At 42.7% G+C, this 13,889-nt stretch overlaps 1 protein-coding gene across 3 annotated transcripts in view; it reads right to left on the reverse strand.

Moving 5' to 3' along the window:
• Positions 1 to 1,291: 1,291 nt before the first annotated feature.
• The window catches only part of LOC132797258 (neurogenic protein mastermind), an 80,426-nt gene continuing 67,828 nt past the window's right edge, over positions 1,292 to 13,889 (reverse strand). For all 3 annotated transcript variants that reach the window (XM_060808889.1, XM_060808891.1, XM_060808890.1), the window contains 5 exons: positions 10,629 to 11,250; positions 5,481 to 8,693; positions 5,227 to 5,416; positions 5,041 to 5,160; positions 1,292 to 4,039 (listed from right to left, as the gene is read on the reverse strand). In XM_060808889.1, coding sequence (XP_060664872.1) covers positions 3,853 to 4,039; positions 5,041 to 5,160; positions 5,227 to 5,416; positions 5,481 to 8,693; positions 10,629 to 11,250 — 4,332 coding nt within the window. In that variant the 3' untranslated portion in view covers positions 1,292 to 3,852. The remainder of the gene's footprint in view (positions 4,040 to 5,040; positions 5,161 to 5,226; positions 5,417 to 5,480; positions 8,694 to 10,628; positions 11,251 to 13,889) is intronic.

Genomic DNA, 13,889 nt, shown 5'->3' on the forward strand with positions numbered 1-13,889 from the left:
TTTACAGCCACCTTGGAATTGCTAGAAACTGCAATTCTCAAAAATCATGGCATACTTTAGGGGGCACTCAGAATGCCAAAAATTGAACAGAAAACAAAGAAGTCCTTGATATCTCAGAAACTACAAGGACGATTTGGATGTCCTTTGGCATGTCGATAGTCCTTTCCAAAAGCCGTTGATTGACACTAGTTTCAAGCGGATCCTGCAAAGAATATTCGAGTTATCGACAAATTTATGTATACAAAAAATCACTATTATCTCCGCTCCTGTAAGGACTTTCGTCCTTTTTCCAATTGATTCGTTAATTTCGTGTCAAGACCTACCCACGTGCCAAAGGACATCATCCTAGTCCTTCAAATGGCTGAGTTATAGCGGATTTTCGGACTCTTAGTCAATTTTTCTATGCCTCCCCCTTGAAAAATTTGAGATGCCTTTTTTGCGAAAATTTCTGTTGCATACTTTTAGGTTCGTCATTTCATATGAGCACAAATATAGAAAAATGCTCATAACTCCGTCGTATCCTGCCGCAGGATGTCGGGACATGTCTCGTTCGAATCGCAAGGACGAATTCTATCGATCAGCATCAACAAAATATGGGATCATCCAAGAAGCCAACACTTGTAAAATTTAGCTGCGAAGGCCGAAGGAAACAAGCGAAAAACACAAAATCCAGGATAACTCGGACACGGTAAGGACGATTCAAATGTCCTTTGGTCTGCTGATAGGTCTACCCATTAGTCATCGTTTGACACAGGACTCGCCAGAATACGCAAGGATACGGCCGAGTTATCGCCAATTTTAGCTGAAGAAAATTTTCACATTATTTCCGCTCCTGTAAGGACATTCGTCCTTTTTGTTTTGCATTTCGACTGATCTCGATTAGTAGTGTCTATGTGCCAAAGGACATCCTTGTCGTCCTTCAAATGACCGAGATAAGAAAGATTTTGTGAATTTTTAGCAATTTTTGCATGCCCCCTTAAAAAAATGTTGAAAAATCTGGCGAACAATTTTTGATGGAATACTGAAAATCCTTGGGTGGCATTTGATAGTCCTGTGGCCTGTGAGTACAAAAAAGCATGTCCTTTTAAAATCGGACAGAATATGGCGGAAATATAGCATAAAAAAGAATATCCTTGTTACATCATTTGTCATATTTTGGTCGTATCCTGGCGTAGGATTCTATCGATCGGTATTCACATACACAATAAAACACAAAATACAATTTTATTTATATTTTTTTTTGCAAGTTTTTATTTGTTTGTTTTATATTTTTATTAAATACATTTCGTTCATTTGTTGTTGTTGTTTTTTTGGTTTCATATTAAATTTGTATGCATTTGTTGCTGTTCATTGTTTTCATCTCTCATTAATATAATTTATAATTATTTTGTCTGGTTTTGTTGGTGTTGTTGTTGTTGTTCTTCGGTTTGTTTAGTTAAGATACGTAGATACACAAACACATGTGATGTTTATCTATGTGTGTGTGTGTGTCTGTGTTTGCATAAAAAAATAAGAATGTCTCAAAGAGTGTTCTCTAAATCGAAGAAATCTCGAATATAGATTGTAAGAATTACGGAAGCGAGCGATTGCCCGACTCTACAAATCGAAGAAATCTCGAATATAGATTGTAAGAATTACGGAAGCGAGCGATTGCCCGACTCTACACACTAATCGACTATATAGTAGATATATAGATACCGAGTAGATAGTATTTCGTGAGTAATGCATGTGTGTGAGTGTTTTTCAACTATTGTTCTCCTTCTTGGGTTCTTCTTCTTTATTGCTACTGATGGAAGCCTCAAAAATTGTTGCTATACTTCTTCTGGTTGGGAGCGGAGGAGGAAGGATGTAAATTTTCAATTTTCGTTCTTTTCTATGTTGCTCCCTTCTTCTTTTCATGACTGTTCTGTTCTGTTCTTTCTGTTATTATGTATTATGGAAATCTTATGCTTAGAATTGTATTGCAAATCGAAATCATATTTGTTATTACATTTTAAATATATGTATATAATATAATTCAAGTATGTACAAAAGCATTCTCTCCTTTAGTTAATTTCTGTCTCATTCTTCTCTGCTCTTTTCTATTGGTATCGTATCGTGTGGCTAGACAAATGTTGCACAACTTAAAGCTACAAAATTGTTGGAGAAATCAACTCGCAAAGAAGGTCAAGTCATGCTATTGCACAAAGATTAGAAATTAGGCAACAATGTAAATGTGAAATTAGGCAACAATGTATGTACGTAAATGTAAGAATGTAAAAATCATGCAAAAAACTGCTAATTACATCAACTAATCAACTAATAAACATAGTAATCATAATAATACTTAAGTACTTTGGCACAGATAAAACATAACCTCATTTAAATAAGAATGAAAATATATATATGTATAGTAATTGTATATTGCACATAATATCATCCGATCAACTGAACAAAAATACTTTATCTTCTCTTGCAATTCTTTCTTGTTTCTCTTTTGTCTCTCGTTTGTTTTCACTTTTGTTTTTTACTGGAACCAAAAAACCATTGACTGCTCTTTAATATTGTGTCTGTATATATATATATATATTTAAATAGTAAGAATATATATATGTGAGTGTATATATCATACTAAATATGTTTAGCTTTACCATATATACTCTGCAATCTCATTCGAATTCGATTTTTTTTTTAGATTTTTATGTTTTTTTTTTGTTTTTTTTGGTAATATTAGAAACTAACACTTAAAACCGAGCTTTCATATGCGTTGCTATATCCTTTGCCGTACGTTATCGTTATCGTTATCGAAAAACTACATATCGATTAACCGAAACTACTCATATCCAATAATCAAAAGCGCTTTGAGCGTTCTACTTTTGCATGCCTGGCCTAAAACTAGGAAAAAAAAAGATATTATTCCACATCTCGCCTGCTCCTACAACTTATGCCTCATATATGTCTATATATATATATATGTATATATATAAATATGTGTGTGTATATGTATATAAGATAGATGTATCTATATATATATATATTCATATATATATATATATGTATTTAGTTTGGAACATAAAATTAATCAACAAATTTGCTTAGAGTTGCATCCGCTAAAAACATTCCGACAAAAGCGCAAATCTAAACATTATTACTATTAATCGTTTTGTAATATCGTGTAAACGTGCCTTAGATGCCCGAAAGTGTAAACGGGGCTTTAAGTGAGTGTGTGTAAGTTTGTGATTGATGTATGAGTTTGTGTGTGTGTGTGTGCTACGTAGTATTCTTAGACTTTGTAAGTACATATTTAAGTGATATTGCTAGATTCGAGATGATCGTTAAGTGTTAGTTTTTCGTGTCATTTATCGTGTACTACGTTATCGTTATAGTGTAAACATGTCAAATCATATATCATATCAACTGATTCAAGTGCTCTTCCTATATGTTTATGGATCTCGTATAGCTTAATAACGTGTTATCGTATCGTATGCATGTATATCAATCATTATGTATCATGTATTCTATGTTCTTTTCTTCTATGTGGTATTGTCTGCAAGTGCTACGTACTTCTTTAACTCTAAACTACATAGTTCGTTTCTCTGTGTCTGTGTGTGTGTGTGTGTTTGTTTGGTGTCTGTGTTGCAAACAGAAATTAGTTCGAGTTTTGAGTTCGAGTTGAAACAGTTTAGTTAAGACTAAGAGCATATAACTAGTGCATAGACGTACTAAATATATATTGTATTATACGAGTATAATTAGTATAAGTACTCTTCTTCTTCCCCATCTTCTTCTTCTTTCCTTGACTTTGTTTATATGCTATTCAATATGTATTGTGGAATTCTGTTCTTACTCTTCTCCGACTGTTAAAGCCGCTGCCTACAGCAGCTGCGCTATAACCGGCTCTATCAGACACATGTGCTCCGCTCCACGCACCGGCAATCGATTCAGACAAAAGTGTCTTATCATATCGGGAACTGTCTCGAATGGTCGACTGAACTGTCCCAGGATATATTGACCCGATTCGTTGCGCTGGATCCGCATGTGCATAAAACCCTTGGCACCCCTGGAAGAGAGAAAGGTTTATTAGATTGACAGTAAAAATGCTGTCTCTGCAGTATTATTCTTAAAATATACTAAACTTTCCTACAGTTGGTATTTTGGTATTAGGTTATCAGTATAGCAAAATTAATCAACAAAAAATACTTAAATATACTAAAGCTTACATTAGCTTATCAGTATAACAAATATACTAAAACCATATGCCAAAAAATACTAAAATATACCAAAGCTTTTATTTGGTTATCAATATAACAAATACAGCCGCTGGCGTACTTTAGTATTTTTTAATATACCAAAATCTTTAGTTAGTATATTAATATACGATTATGTTATCAATATAATAAATATACTAAATATACCAAACCCTATATTTGGTTATCAATATAGGAAATATAGAAGTTGGCATATTTTAGTATATCTAGCATACCGAATATTGATTTGTTTATATTAAGGGTAATGCTATTACATTCTAAATATTCTTAACTACCAAACAAATAGATTAGGATCCGACAGCTGCAGAATTGTGGCTCTATCTTTTATAGGCTCTAAGATCATACGGATAGACAGACATTTGAATAGACATATTAAAAAAATTTCAGCCTGTAAATAACTCTTTAGCCTATAAAGAGTAGAGGATATACAAATTGTAATTCCTTAATTGCTAAAATAAGACAAATTATTGACAGCTTAACCAATTAGGAATTTTGAATTCCAAATTAAAAAATTAGAAATTTGGAATTGTAAATTAACAAATTATAAATTTGGAGTTGCAAATTAACAAATTAGAAATTTGGAAATGCAAATTTGTTAAGCTTATGTTCACAGAGATCATATAGTATGTCTTATTGTTAAGTAACTTAAATTAGATTCAATCTACTCAGTTCTGGTTCAGCTCTAAAGCTTTCTTAAGACTAACTACTTAGGTACAGCTGTGGCTTTTGCTATCGGAATATTCTTAGCTGTTAGCTCATATCAAACTCGATACTCTTGTTGTCGGTGACATACTTGAGTGAAAGGGAATAGTCCTGCTTGGTGGATTCACAGTTGCGCACTAGAAACGATCCCTCTGCCAGCGGACGCAGCGTTGTCTCCGCCTCGATGCGTGTGATGGCGCCATGATACCAGCTAAGAATAAGGAAACAAGTAACAAAGTTTAGTTGTGTACACAATGGTAAAAAATTGAGGACTTACCCCTGACGTTCGAGTGGAATGGTCACATCGATGAGATCGACAGCGGTGACGTAACCCTGGCACAGATTCATGTTCATGTTGAGCTCCTTGTGGCTGCTCAGACCCCGCAGATCGAGGCTGCCAAACTGTTTGCTCGCCTGTCGCGGTTCATTCAGATTCAGTGTGAGATTCTGTCGGAATAGCGCAGTATCTAAACAGAGGGAGAGGGTGACTTAGTATGGAATGGATTAACTTGCAATTTCCTCTCTACTCACCCAATTTGCTTGCCAACTTCTGTTCGTCGCGCATCGAATGGCTGGAGGAGGCTTGGGAGATGCCACTCGACTCGGTGCTGTGCATCAGCAGATTGTTGATCTCCGCCTGATTGGCGCGCAGTCGTCGTCGCAACTTTGGCATATCGAAGGGTAAATCTCCGAGGTCCACCGAAGTGGCGCTACCCGAGGTGCAGGCCGCCTCCTGTTGCAGCGTCTTGCGGCGTCGCAACTTCGGCATATCGAAAGGCAAATCACGCAACTCCTGCGGCAATGCTGTGGCACCTCCGCCAACCACATTGCCACCTGTTGCAGCAGCAGCAACGCCAGCACTTGCCTCCGACTGTGGCAGACTGCTGTTGCCTTGTAGCTGCAGCTTGGGGAGCGTCAGACGCTGCAGTCCCTGCAGCTGCGGAGGTTTCCCATCCTCTCGTGAATGCAGTGAGATGCCGCTGTCTGAACCGAGTAGCTCATCCGCCAACTGAAGCAGCGCCTTGTTAGGCGCCGTCGTCGACGTCTGTTTTCCGCTACGCTGCTTGCTCAGCATCGGCACAGCGAGCGAGACTTCGGTGCTTGGCTTTATCCCTGACTCCTCAGCTGCTGCTCCAGAGGCTGTTGCCGGTGGCGGCTGCTGCGATTGTTCCGAGACACTGGCCGAGGCCGGTTCCTGCGAGGACTTGTCCGAGATGGGGCTGAGAATGTGCAGCTTCGAGTGAAGCAGCACGGGAGGTGCACGCAACGGATAAGCGACACTTGAGCTGGCGCTTCCGCTGCCGCTCTCCGAACTATGCGAGCTAAGGGAGCTAGAGTGTCGGGACTCGGAGCTGGAGGTGCTGCGATTACCCTCGCTGGTGCTGGACCGCAGGGACTCCATGCTCCCGCCGCTGCTCGAGGTGGCGATGCTCTCCGTTGAGCTGTAGTTGTGTCCACTCGCATGTCGGGACGTTCTTCGGGCCACGCCGTGTGGCAGCTGTTGCTGCTGCGATTGCTGATGCTGCTGCTGGTGATGCGAGTGATGATGCTGATGACGCTGCGGTTGTGCGCTGCGTCGCAGCTCCAAGACACGTCCCGACTCCAGCACAAAGCTGCGCGGACGTCGCGCGGCAGCTGCGACAGCGGATGCTGAAGCCGAAGCCGAGGCTGAGGCCGAGGCCGAGACGGAGGCGGAGTTCGAGTTGGTTGAGGGCGGATTCACATAGGCGCTGTCGGTGAGACTGTTGTCGTTGCTGCTGGCGCAGTGCAGCTGCAACTGTTGCTGCTGTCGCAGCGATTGCAGCGGCAGCCGGAGGTCCCGCAATCGCGGATGCGCTGGCTGCGCCGCTGGCAAATTGGGCGCACTCTTGATGCTGTTCATGTAGCGTTCGTGTTTGCCGGGGAACTTGATCGGCAGCGGTGCCGTCGAGGGGGGCGACGGCGTGTAGCCACGTGCCGGCAACTGTTGCGTCGACACCGCAGCAACACTAGTCGATTGCTGCTGCTGTTGTTGCTGCTGTTGATTCTGATTCTGCTGATCCACTTGGCTGAGCTGCAGTTGACTGAGTTCCGCTTGAACCTGGAGCACCTGTTGCCCTCCGTCGGGAGATTCCTGCGTTTGGGTTTGCTGCTGTTGCTCCTGCAGCGCCTGGTTCTTGCTGTTCTTGGCCCGCTTGCACTCGAGTCGCGACTTTGACTTGCTCAGGCTGCTGCTCGAGAGCTGCTCGTTGTTGCCATTGCTCAGCTGCAGCAGCACCGAGTGATTGGTGATGCGATCGACCTCATCGAGATCGTCATCGGACTTGGCAATCTTGCAATCGAATGCCGTCTCATAGATTTGCCGTCGGCGACTTGCCATATTGTCCGAATCGTGCTCCTCGTCTCCTTCGCCTTCCTCTTCTTCCTCCTCGTTGTCGTCTTCCTCCTCGAGACTCTGCTTCGTCTGCTCCTCCTTCGCTCTCTCCTCCTCTCGTTGTGCGTTTACAACACCTACTTTGGGGTGCTTTGGCTTTGTTTTTGGCTTTGAATGCGATTTAGAATTGGAATTGTGAGTTGATTTCGTTGTCGTTGTTGCTGTTGGCGGCGCACACTCGTCGCACTCGTGCACGCCATGCGGATGCACATAGAAGATGCTGCGCGGCCGAAAGTATTCCTCGAGCTCGTCGAGCTCATCGCCCAGTCCGCCGCCGCCAACGGAGCTGCTGTTGTTGCCTGGCGTCGGGATGCAGGCTCCGCACACGGCTGCTGGGCCCAGCAGGCGGTGCGGCGGCATCGACCCCGCCTGCTCCCGCTCCCGATCCCTATTCCGATCTCCTCCTACTCCTATTCCTATTCCTATTCCCGGGTCGCTTCCTATGCCCGGTGGTGGACAGCACTTGAGCAATTCGCCCTCTCCGGCGTCGCAATGCTGCAACTGAAGTTGCAACTCTCCGCTGCTAATGGGCAACTGCTGATGTCGCGGTTGAACGTTGCACGTCTTGCGCACTAAGGCCAAGGCACGGGCATGCCACTCGCGTCGCTTGAGGCACTCGCTGCAGTCCGATTCCTCCGAGGTGCTGGTGCTCGGTGTCTCGCAGCGTATGATCCTCACGCCCTCCTCGGTGAAGCTGTAACGCTTCGGTGTCGATTGCTCCTGATCGTGTTCGTGATCGAGATCCTGATCCGGTTGTTGTTCGTGAGGATTTTCGTCCTCTTCGTCGTCGTCGTCGTCTTCGTCCTCCTCCTCGTCGTCGTCGTCGTTAGCGTCGTGCTCCTCTTCGCGCTGCTGGGGCGCATCCAAGCTGCTGCTCTTTCTGTAACCTCCGAGCAGTGTCTGCGTCTGATGCGGCGGCTCACTTGCTGTCGACTGGCGGCACTTTTGTTTTGCCTCACGCTCGAGCGTCTGTTGCTGTTGTTGCAACTGCTGTTGTTGCTTCTCCTGTTTGTCTTTGTCCTCGTCCTTGTCACGACTCTTCAACAGATCCGAGTAGTAGTAGGGCGATGGCTGACGCTTGCTGTGCTCCGCCTGGGCAACGGTTAATTTGCGTGGACTGCGCTGCAATTGTGGCGGCAGCGGACGCACCAAATCATCCGAGATGCTGTCCGGCGAATTGAGCAAAGCAGCTGCCCCTGAACCGCTTGCTCCGGCTCCGGTTCCGGCTCCTGTTGCGGTTGCCGGTGGCGGTGGCAGCGGCGGTGGCGGTATGCGCTCGACTTCCTCGTCGATGTCCGCCTCCTCGTCGGACGATTTGGGTGCCGAGGAATCTGCAAGAGGCCAAAGTAAATTAGCAAGCGAATCAAAAGAAGTCTAACGTTTCGACGTAGTCAAATGAGGCAACCCAAGTGTGGCATCTTCTCGGAACTCCCTCTCTCTTCCTCTCCCTATCTGTCTCTTCCTATCTCCCTTTCTCTGTCCGCGTCTTTATGTTGCAGTCTATTAGGCGCTTGGCTGCCCGGCAATGCGTCGCTTTTTCGTCTCAGTCGAATGGGCTGCCAGTTGCTATTTAACGCCTCGCTGATCTTTGCAGCCGCAACAGCGATGGCAACGTCGCCGCAGTGACGCCAACATTCAACGTCCCAGAGAATGCGGCGGCAAGTGCGTCTAATTGCCACTAGCTGCTGCTGCTGCTTTCAGCAATGCAGCACGTTGCCACACAGCGTCTGACCCCCCAAAAAAAGAACCTCGTTAAAATACTTTGTGTAATTTAAGGATTTTCTAAGCAGCAAACCTCGTTACAATGCTTTGTGTAATTTAAGGATTACGCAGAGCGCTTATTTCAAATTGCTTAAGCTTTTTAAGCAAGCTCTTTAAAGTTTGCCAACATATTTCTATTAATAATGTAAATGGTAATTTCAGTTCAGTGCTGCTTAATATAATGATGAGCTGTTGTTAACTCCTTGCTTAACTTTGGCTTGGCTAATTGGTTATGTGGGTGTTTTTTTGTCTTCCATAAGCTGGCTGCTATGATACTCAACTAGCAAAGAGATACAGTTTTCGTGTGTTACAAAATTATCTTCAATGTTGGGGTTAAGCTGCATAAAGTTGTTGCTGCGAAGGACAAATTCATAAACTAAAAAATTTAAAAAGGATTTTCTCATTGTACTTCATTTCTAATTGAATATTATGTGTGGCTTTTTGTCAAGCACAAACTCTTTGCTGTAACACCCAAATTGATTAGCTTTCAGAAGTATCCAAAAAGTATGCAATGTTTTTTTTTATAGGCAGCACATTAAATGACTACGTCTTTGTTATATGAGTATGATGTTGGGTATAAATGAGTTTCTTTACAAAGTGTTAATATGGTATTATAAATAATTGCTTATACTGTTTCAATTACTTAATAAACATAAACACCTCGATCGACTAATTAATCAAATGTTAGAGCAATAGTTGATATAGATTTGTCTTTTATCTTGCAGTCAATCAACAACTATGCAACATTCTATGTCTAATTGCGTTGCTCTAAAAAAAGAAGGCTTTAAAGGGAGCGAGAGGGAGAGATTGAGAGAGAGAGAAAGAGATAGAGCGTTCTTCTGTCCTATAATATATTCAATTTATTTTGTCTGCAATAACCATTTTGCTACTACAAAAAGGCATTTCAATAAATTAAAAAAAATCATATGGTATTTCTCATTTGACTGCATTTTTAATTGAATATTTGCGTGGCTCGTTGCACTAGCTAACTGCTATGACACTTAAATTAACCAGCTGATAGTGGGAAAGTTTTCCCTGCAATAACAATTTGTTTTGCAAAAAAACAATTTTAACGAACTAACAATTAAAATGAGCAAATTTGGCTACTTTTCTAATTGGATAATTTGTGTGACTCGTTGCCTTGCATTAGCTAACTGCTATGACACTCAAATTAACTAGCTTTCAGAAGGACCCCCAAAGTATGCAATGTTTTCTAGACAACTACAACTCTTAGGTGTGATTGAGGTTTGCCTTTACAACACTTTAAAGTATCAACGTCTGAGTTTCTACAAAAACAAGGTTACCAAGAGCGAGTTTTTGTATCGTACAATATTATCTTCAACGTATATTGTCAGCAATAACCATTTGTACTTGGGCTAAAACTGAATTAAGTTGCTACCACAAAAAGCAACTTTAAAATATACTAAAATATATCCATATATAGTATTTCGCATTTGGACAACATGTTGCCACAGTGTTTGTTGTCTGCTGTCTGCTGAGCTCACCTGAATTGTAATGGCTGCTGCGCTTGTCCTTTTTGTGGTTGCCGTTGTTGTTGTTGTACGTTGAATGGCGATGCTGCAGATGTTGCTGTTGTTGCTGCTGCTGCTGTTGCAACTGCTGTTGCTGATGCCCGCGTGGCGTTGGCAACGTTTGCAACTGCTGCTGCTGCTGCTGTTGATGATGTTGCTGTCGCTTGTGAGGCGGCGCCGAGCGACGTTTGGCCTTCTTGTGATAGACTTTCTTGTGCTGTCGCGTATCCTTTGGGTCGGAGTAGCCCTCGATGAGCTTAACGGACGCCTGCTTGATGTTGCTGTTGGGCAGCGGCGGATGCTGCAGCGTTGCACGTTGCTGTTGCTGCTGATGTTGCTGCGGTGCAGCTGGCAACGTGTTGTTGTTGTGCACGTGCTGCAATTGCTGCTGCTGCTGTTGCTGTTGTTGTTGGTTGCTGTTGTTGCAGTTGCTGGGATTGTTGTTGTTGTTGCTGCTGGTGCTAGCCGCTGCTGCACTCGCCGCTTGGCTCGGCAATGTCGACAAAGGGGCAGGCGGCGGTGGCACAGCTGCTGCTGCTGCTGCTGTCGATTGCTGCTGTTGCAATGTCGCTTGTTGGGCTTCGTTAAATGGCAGCTGGAAATGAGGAAACAAGAAAAAACGTTGAGGGAGGAGATAAAAAAAGAACGCGTTAACATTTTCGCGCTGTTTGTTGTGTTGTTTTTTTGCTGCAATTGCGGTTGCAAACTAATTTGATTTGCGTTTCAATTACAATTCGCTGGCATTTAATTGAAAAATGTGCGTGTTTCATGTCGATGCAACCATCCACCTACAACTAGCAACCACCAATCATATGCCACCACTCTCGACAGCGGTCTCAACTCGTTAAGCGCTTTTAGGTTTTCAGTTCCTTCCTTCGATTCGCGCTGGCCGCAAAGTCAATTTCAATTAAACGAAAAACAAATGTGCTGCATTCCCCATTCGATTTGTGGTCAATTCGGATATTCAGCTGAGATAAAAGTTAAATAGCATCAAGTATGCCAAATTTCAGCAGCGTAGCTTCAGCATTTCCAGAGATCTAATGCCGACCCCTGGTGAAAACTCGTGAAAAGTTGTGCAGTAATTTGCAATCAAAACTCGGACATTTAGCTGAGATGAAAGTTAAATCGGAGCAAATATGCGAAATTTCAGAAGTGTAGCTTCAGCATTTCCAGAGATCTGATACTGAAGCCGCATGTAAGCTTGTTTGTATATACAACTAAACAGCACAAATTCTTATTAAGTGTCTTATAATCCAAACTAGGATATTCAGTTCAAATAATAGCTCAATCTGAGCAAATGTACAAAGTTTCAACAGCGTAGCTTCAACATTTCCAGAGATCTGATGCCGAACCCGCGTGGAAACGCGTAAAAAGTTGTGCAGTAGATCAACAACAATGTAAAGATTAATTGCTCTCTGGGTTGTTCAAGTTTGAAGTAAACTAATTTGAAGTTTGTATATATTATATAACTAAAATGCTTAAATTCAGCTTAAAAGTCTTACAAACTTAATTCAAATATTCAGTTCACATAAGAAGTAAGGCTGAGTAAACATACAAAGTTTCTGCATTGTAACTTTAATATTTGCAGAGATCTGATGCCGAATCCACGTAGAAACATGTGAAAAATAATCTAACAACAACTATTTCCTTACTTGGCTCTCTTGGTTAAAAGCTGCTAGAAATAAACTAATATGCAGCTGGTATCTTTCAACCAAATTTCATAAATTCTGCTGAAAAGTCTAGCAACGGATATTCAGCTCAGATATAAGTTAAATTTGAGCACATAAACAAAGTTTCAGCACTGTGGCTTTAATATTTGCAGAGATCTGCAATCGAACCCACGTGGAAATGTGTAAAAAATAATCTAATGGACCTAACACAGTTTAAACAAGTCCTAGCTCGAAAGCTGCTGGAAATAAACTAATCTGCAGTTCAAATATTCAACTGCAAACTGCACAAACTCTGCTCAAATGTCAGGCAGCGTGGTTGCACGTCTTGCACTGACAGATTATGAGTTCGTGATGTTGCTTTCATCAATTCCTCTATCTGTCTATCCAGCTGTATATCCATCAATCCGTGTTCAACTATCTATCACACAAACTTGTCTCGCTTCCTTTGCCATTTTCATTTTCATTTCCCTTTCCCGTTCCCGTTGCTATTTCCATTCCCATTCCCTTTCCCTCTTCCCCTTTTCCTTTTGATGTCGGACGCTCTTAGCACTCAGCCGCTGTCCAGCGTGAGTCCGGCTTGGCATGACAAATAGCTGAACATTACAAAACTGCAACATCAGGTCGCACAACGACATTAACGTGTCCCTAATGTGCACACATTATAAGCAGCAACAGCAGCCACAGACTGTGCCCCTTCCTCCTCTCTCTCTCCTCTCCCTCCTCGCTATAGTTCTCTCCCTTCGTTGTGGCCGTAAATATGCGCATTATTGTTAAACATAAATTTCCGTTACATGTAGCAAAGCATGTGACGAGAGCCTCGCCTCGCCTCGGTTTGGGTTTGGGGTCCATGTTGCAAGCGAAGCAAGGAAATTGATGCCACTCTCTGCGGCTGTTGTTGGCCATGACAACAGCAGGGAAGAAGAGCGAGGAGACGAAGAGGGGGCTAAGCAATGGTCGCTATTGTTGCTCGGACTTTGAAATTGAAAGGAATTTTTAATTGAAACACATAAATTAAGCAGCAACTGCGTCGTCAGCAACCGTTCTCGTTGTTGCTGCTGCTGTTGCTGTTGCTGTTGCTCCTCATCGATGCAAACGAAATACAAAAAACACTTTTAATGACTTTGAACTTGAGGGGGGAAAAAGGAAACCAATGCAATGCAAATCTACACTTTATATAGACTCTGCTTCTGCTTCTCTTCTCCAACTCTCCCTTTTAAGTTGCCCCTAACAGCCGCATTGTTTGTGGTTCGGTGGCAGGTTGCCAGGTTGCTGATAATTCGACTCGCAACTCTCAACTCAACTCGACTCGACTCGACACTCATAAATGAGACAGAGACAATGCAGTTGGCATATTGCTGATGGGGTTCACATTCCAAGGGATGTGTTCTAGGTGTCCCTATTCTATGTTGACTGAGAGATGAATTCAACTTGCAGCGGACTTACTGCAAAACCCCCAAGTTAACTCAGCTTAAGTTTGCCTTAAAGCTAACTGATGCATTTGCTGCTGAAATAGCAGCTAAAGTGTTAGTTCTTATTTAAAAGAACTATTTAACGAAATGTTAAT

The sequence above is a fragment of the Drosophila nasuta genome, chromosome X (genome assembly GCF_023558535.2).
Source record: "Drosophila nasuta strain 15112-1781.00 chromosome X, ASM2355853v1, whole genome shotgun sequence".
Taxonomy (NCBI): Eukaryota; Metazoa; Arthropoda; class Insecta; order Diptera; family Drosophilidae; genus Drosophila; species Drosophila nasuta.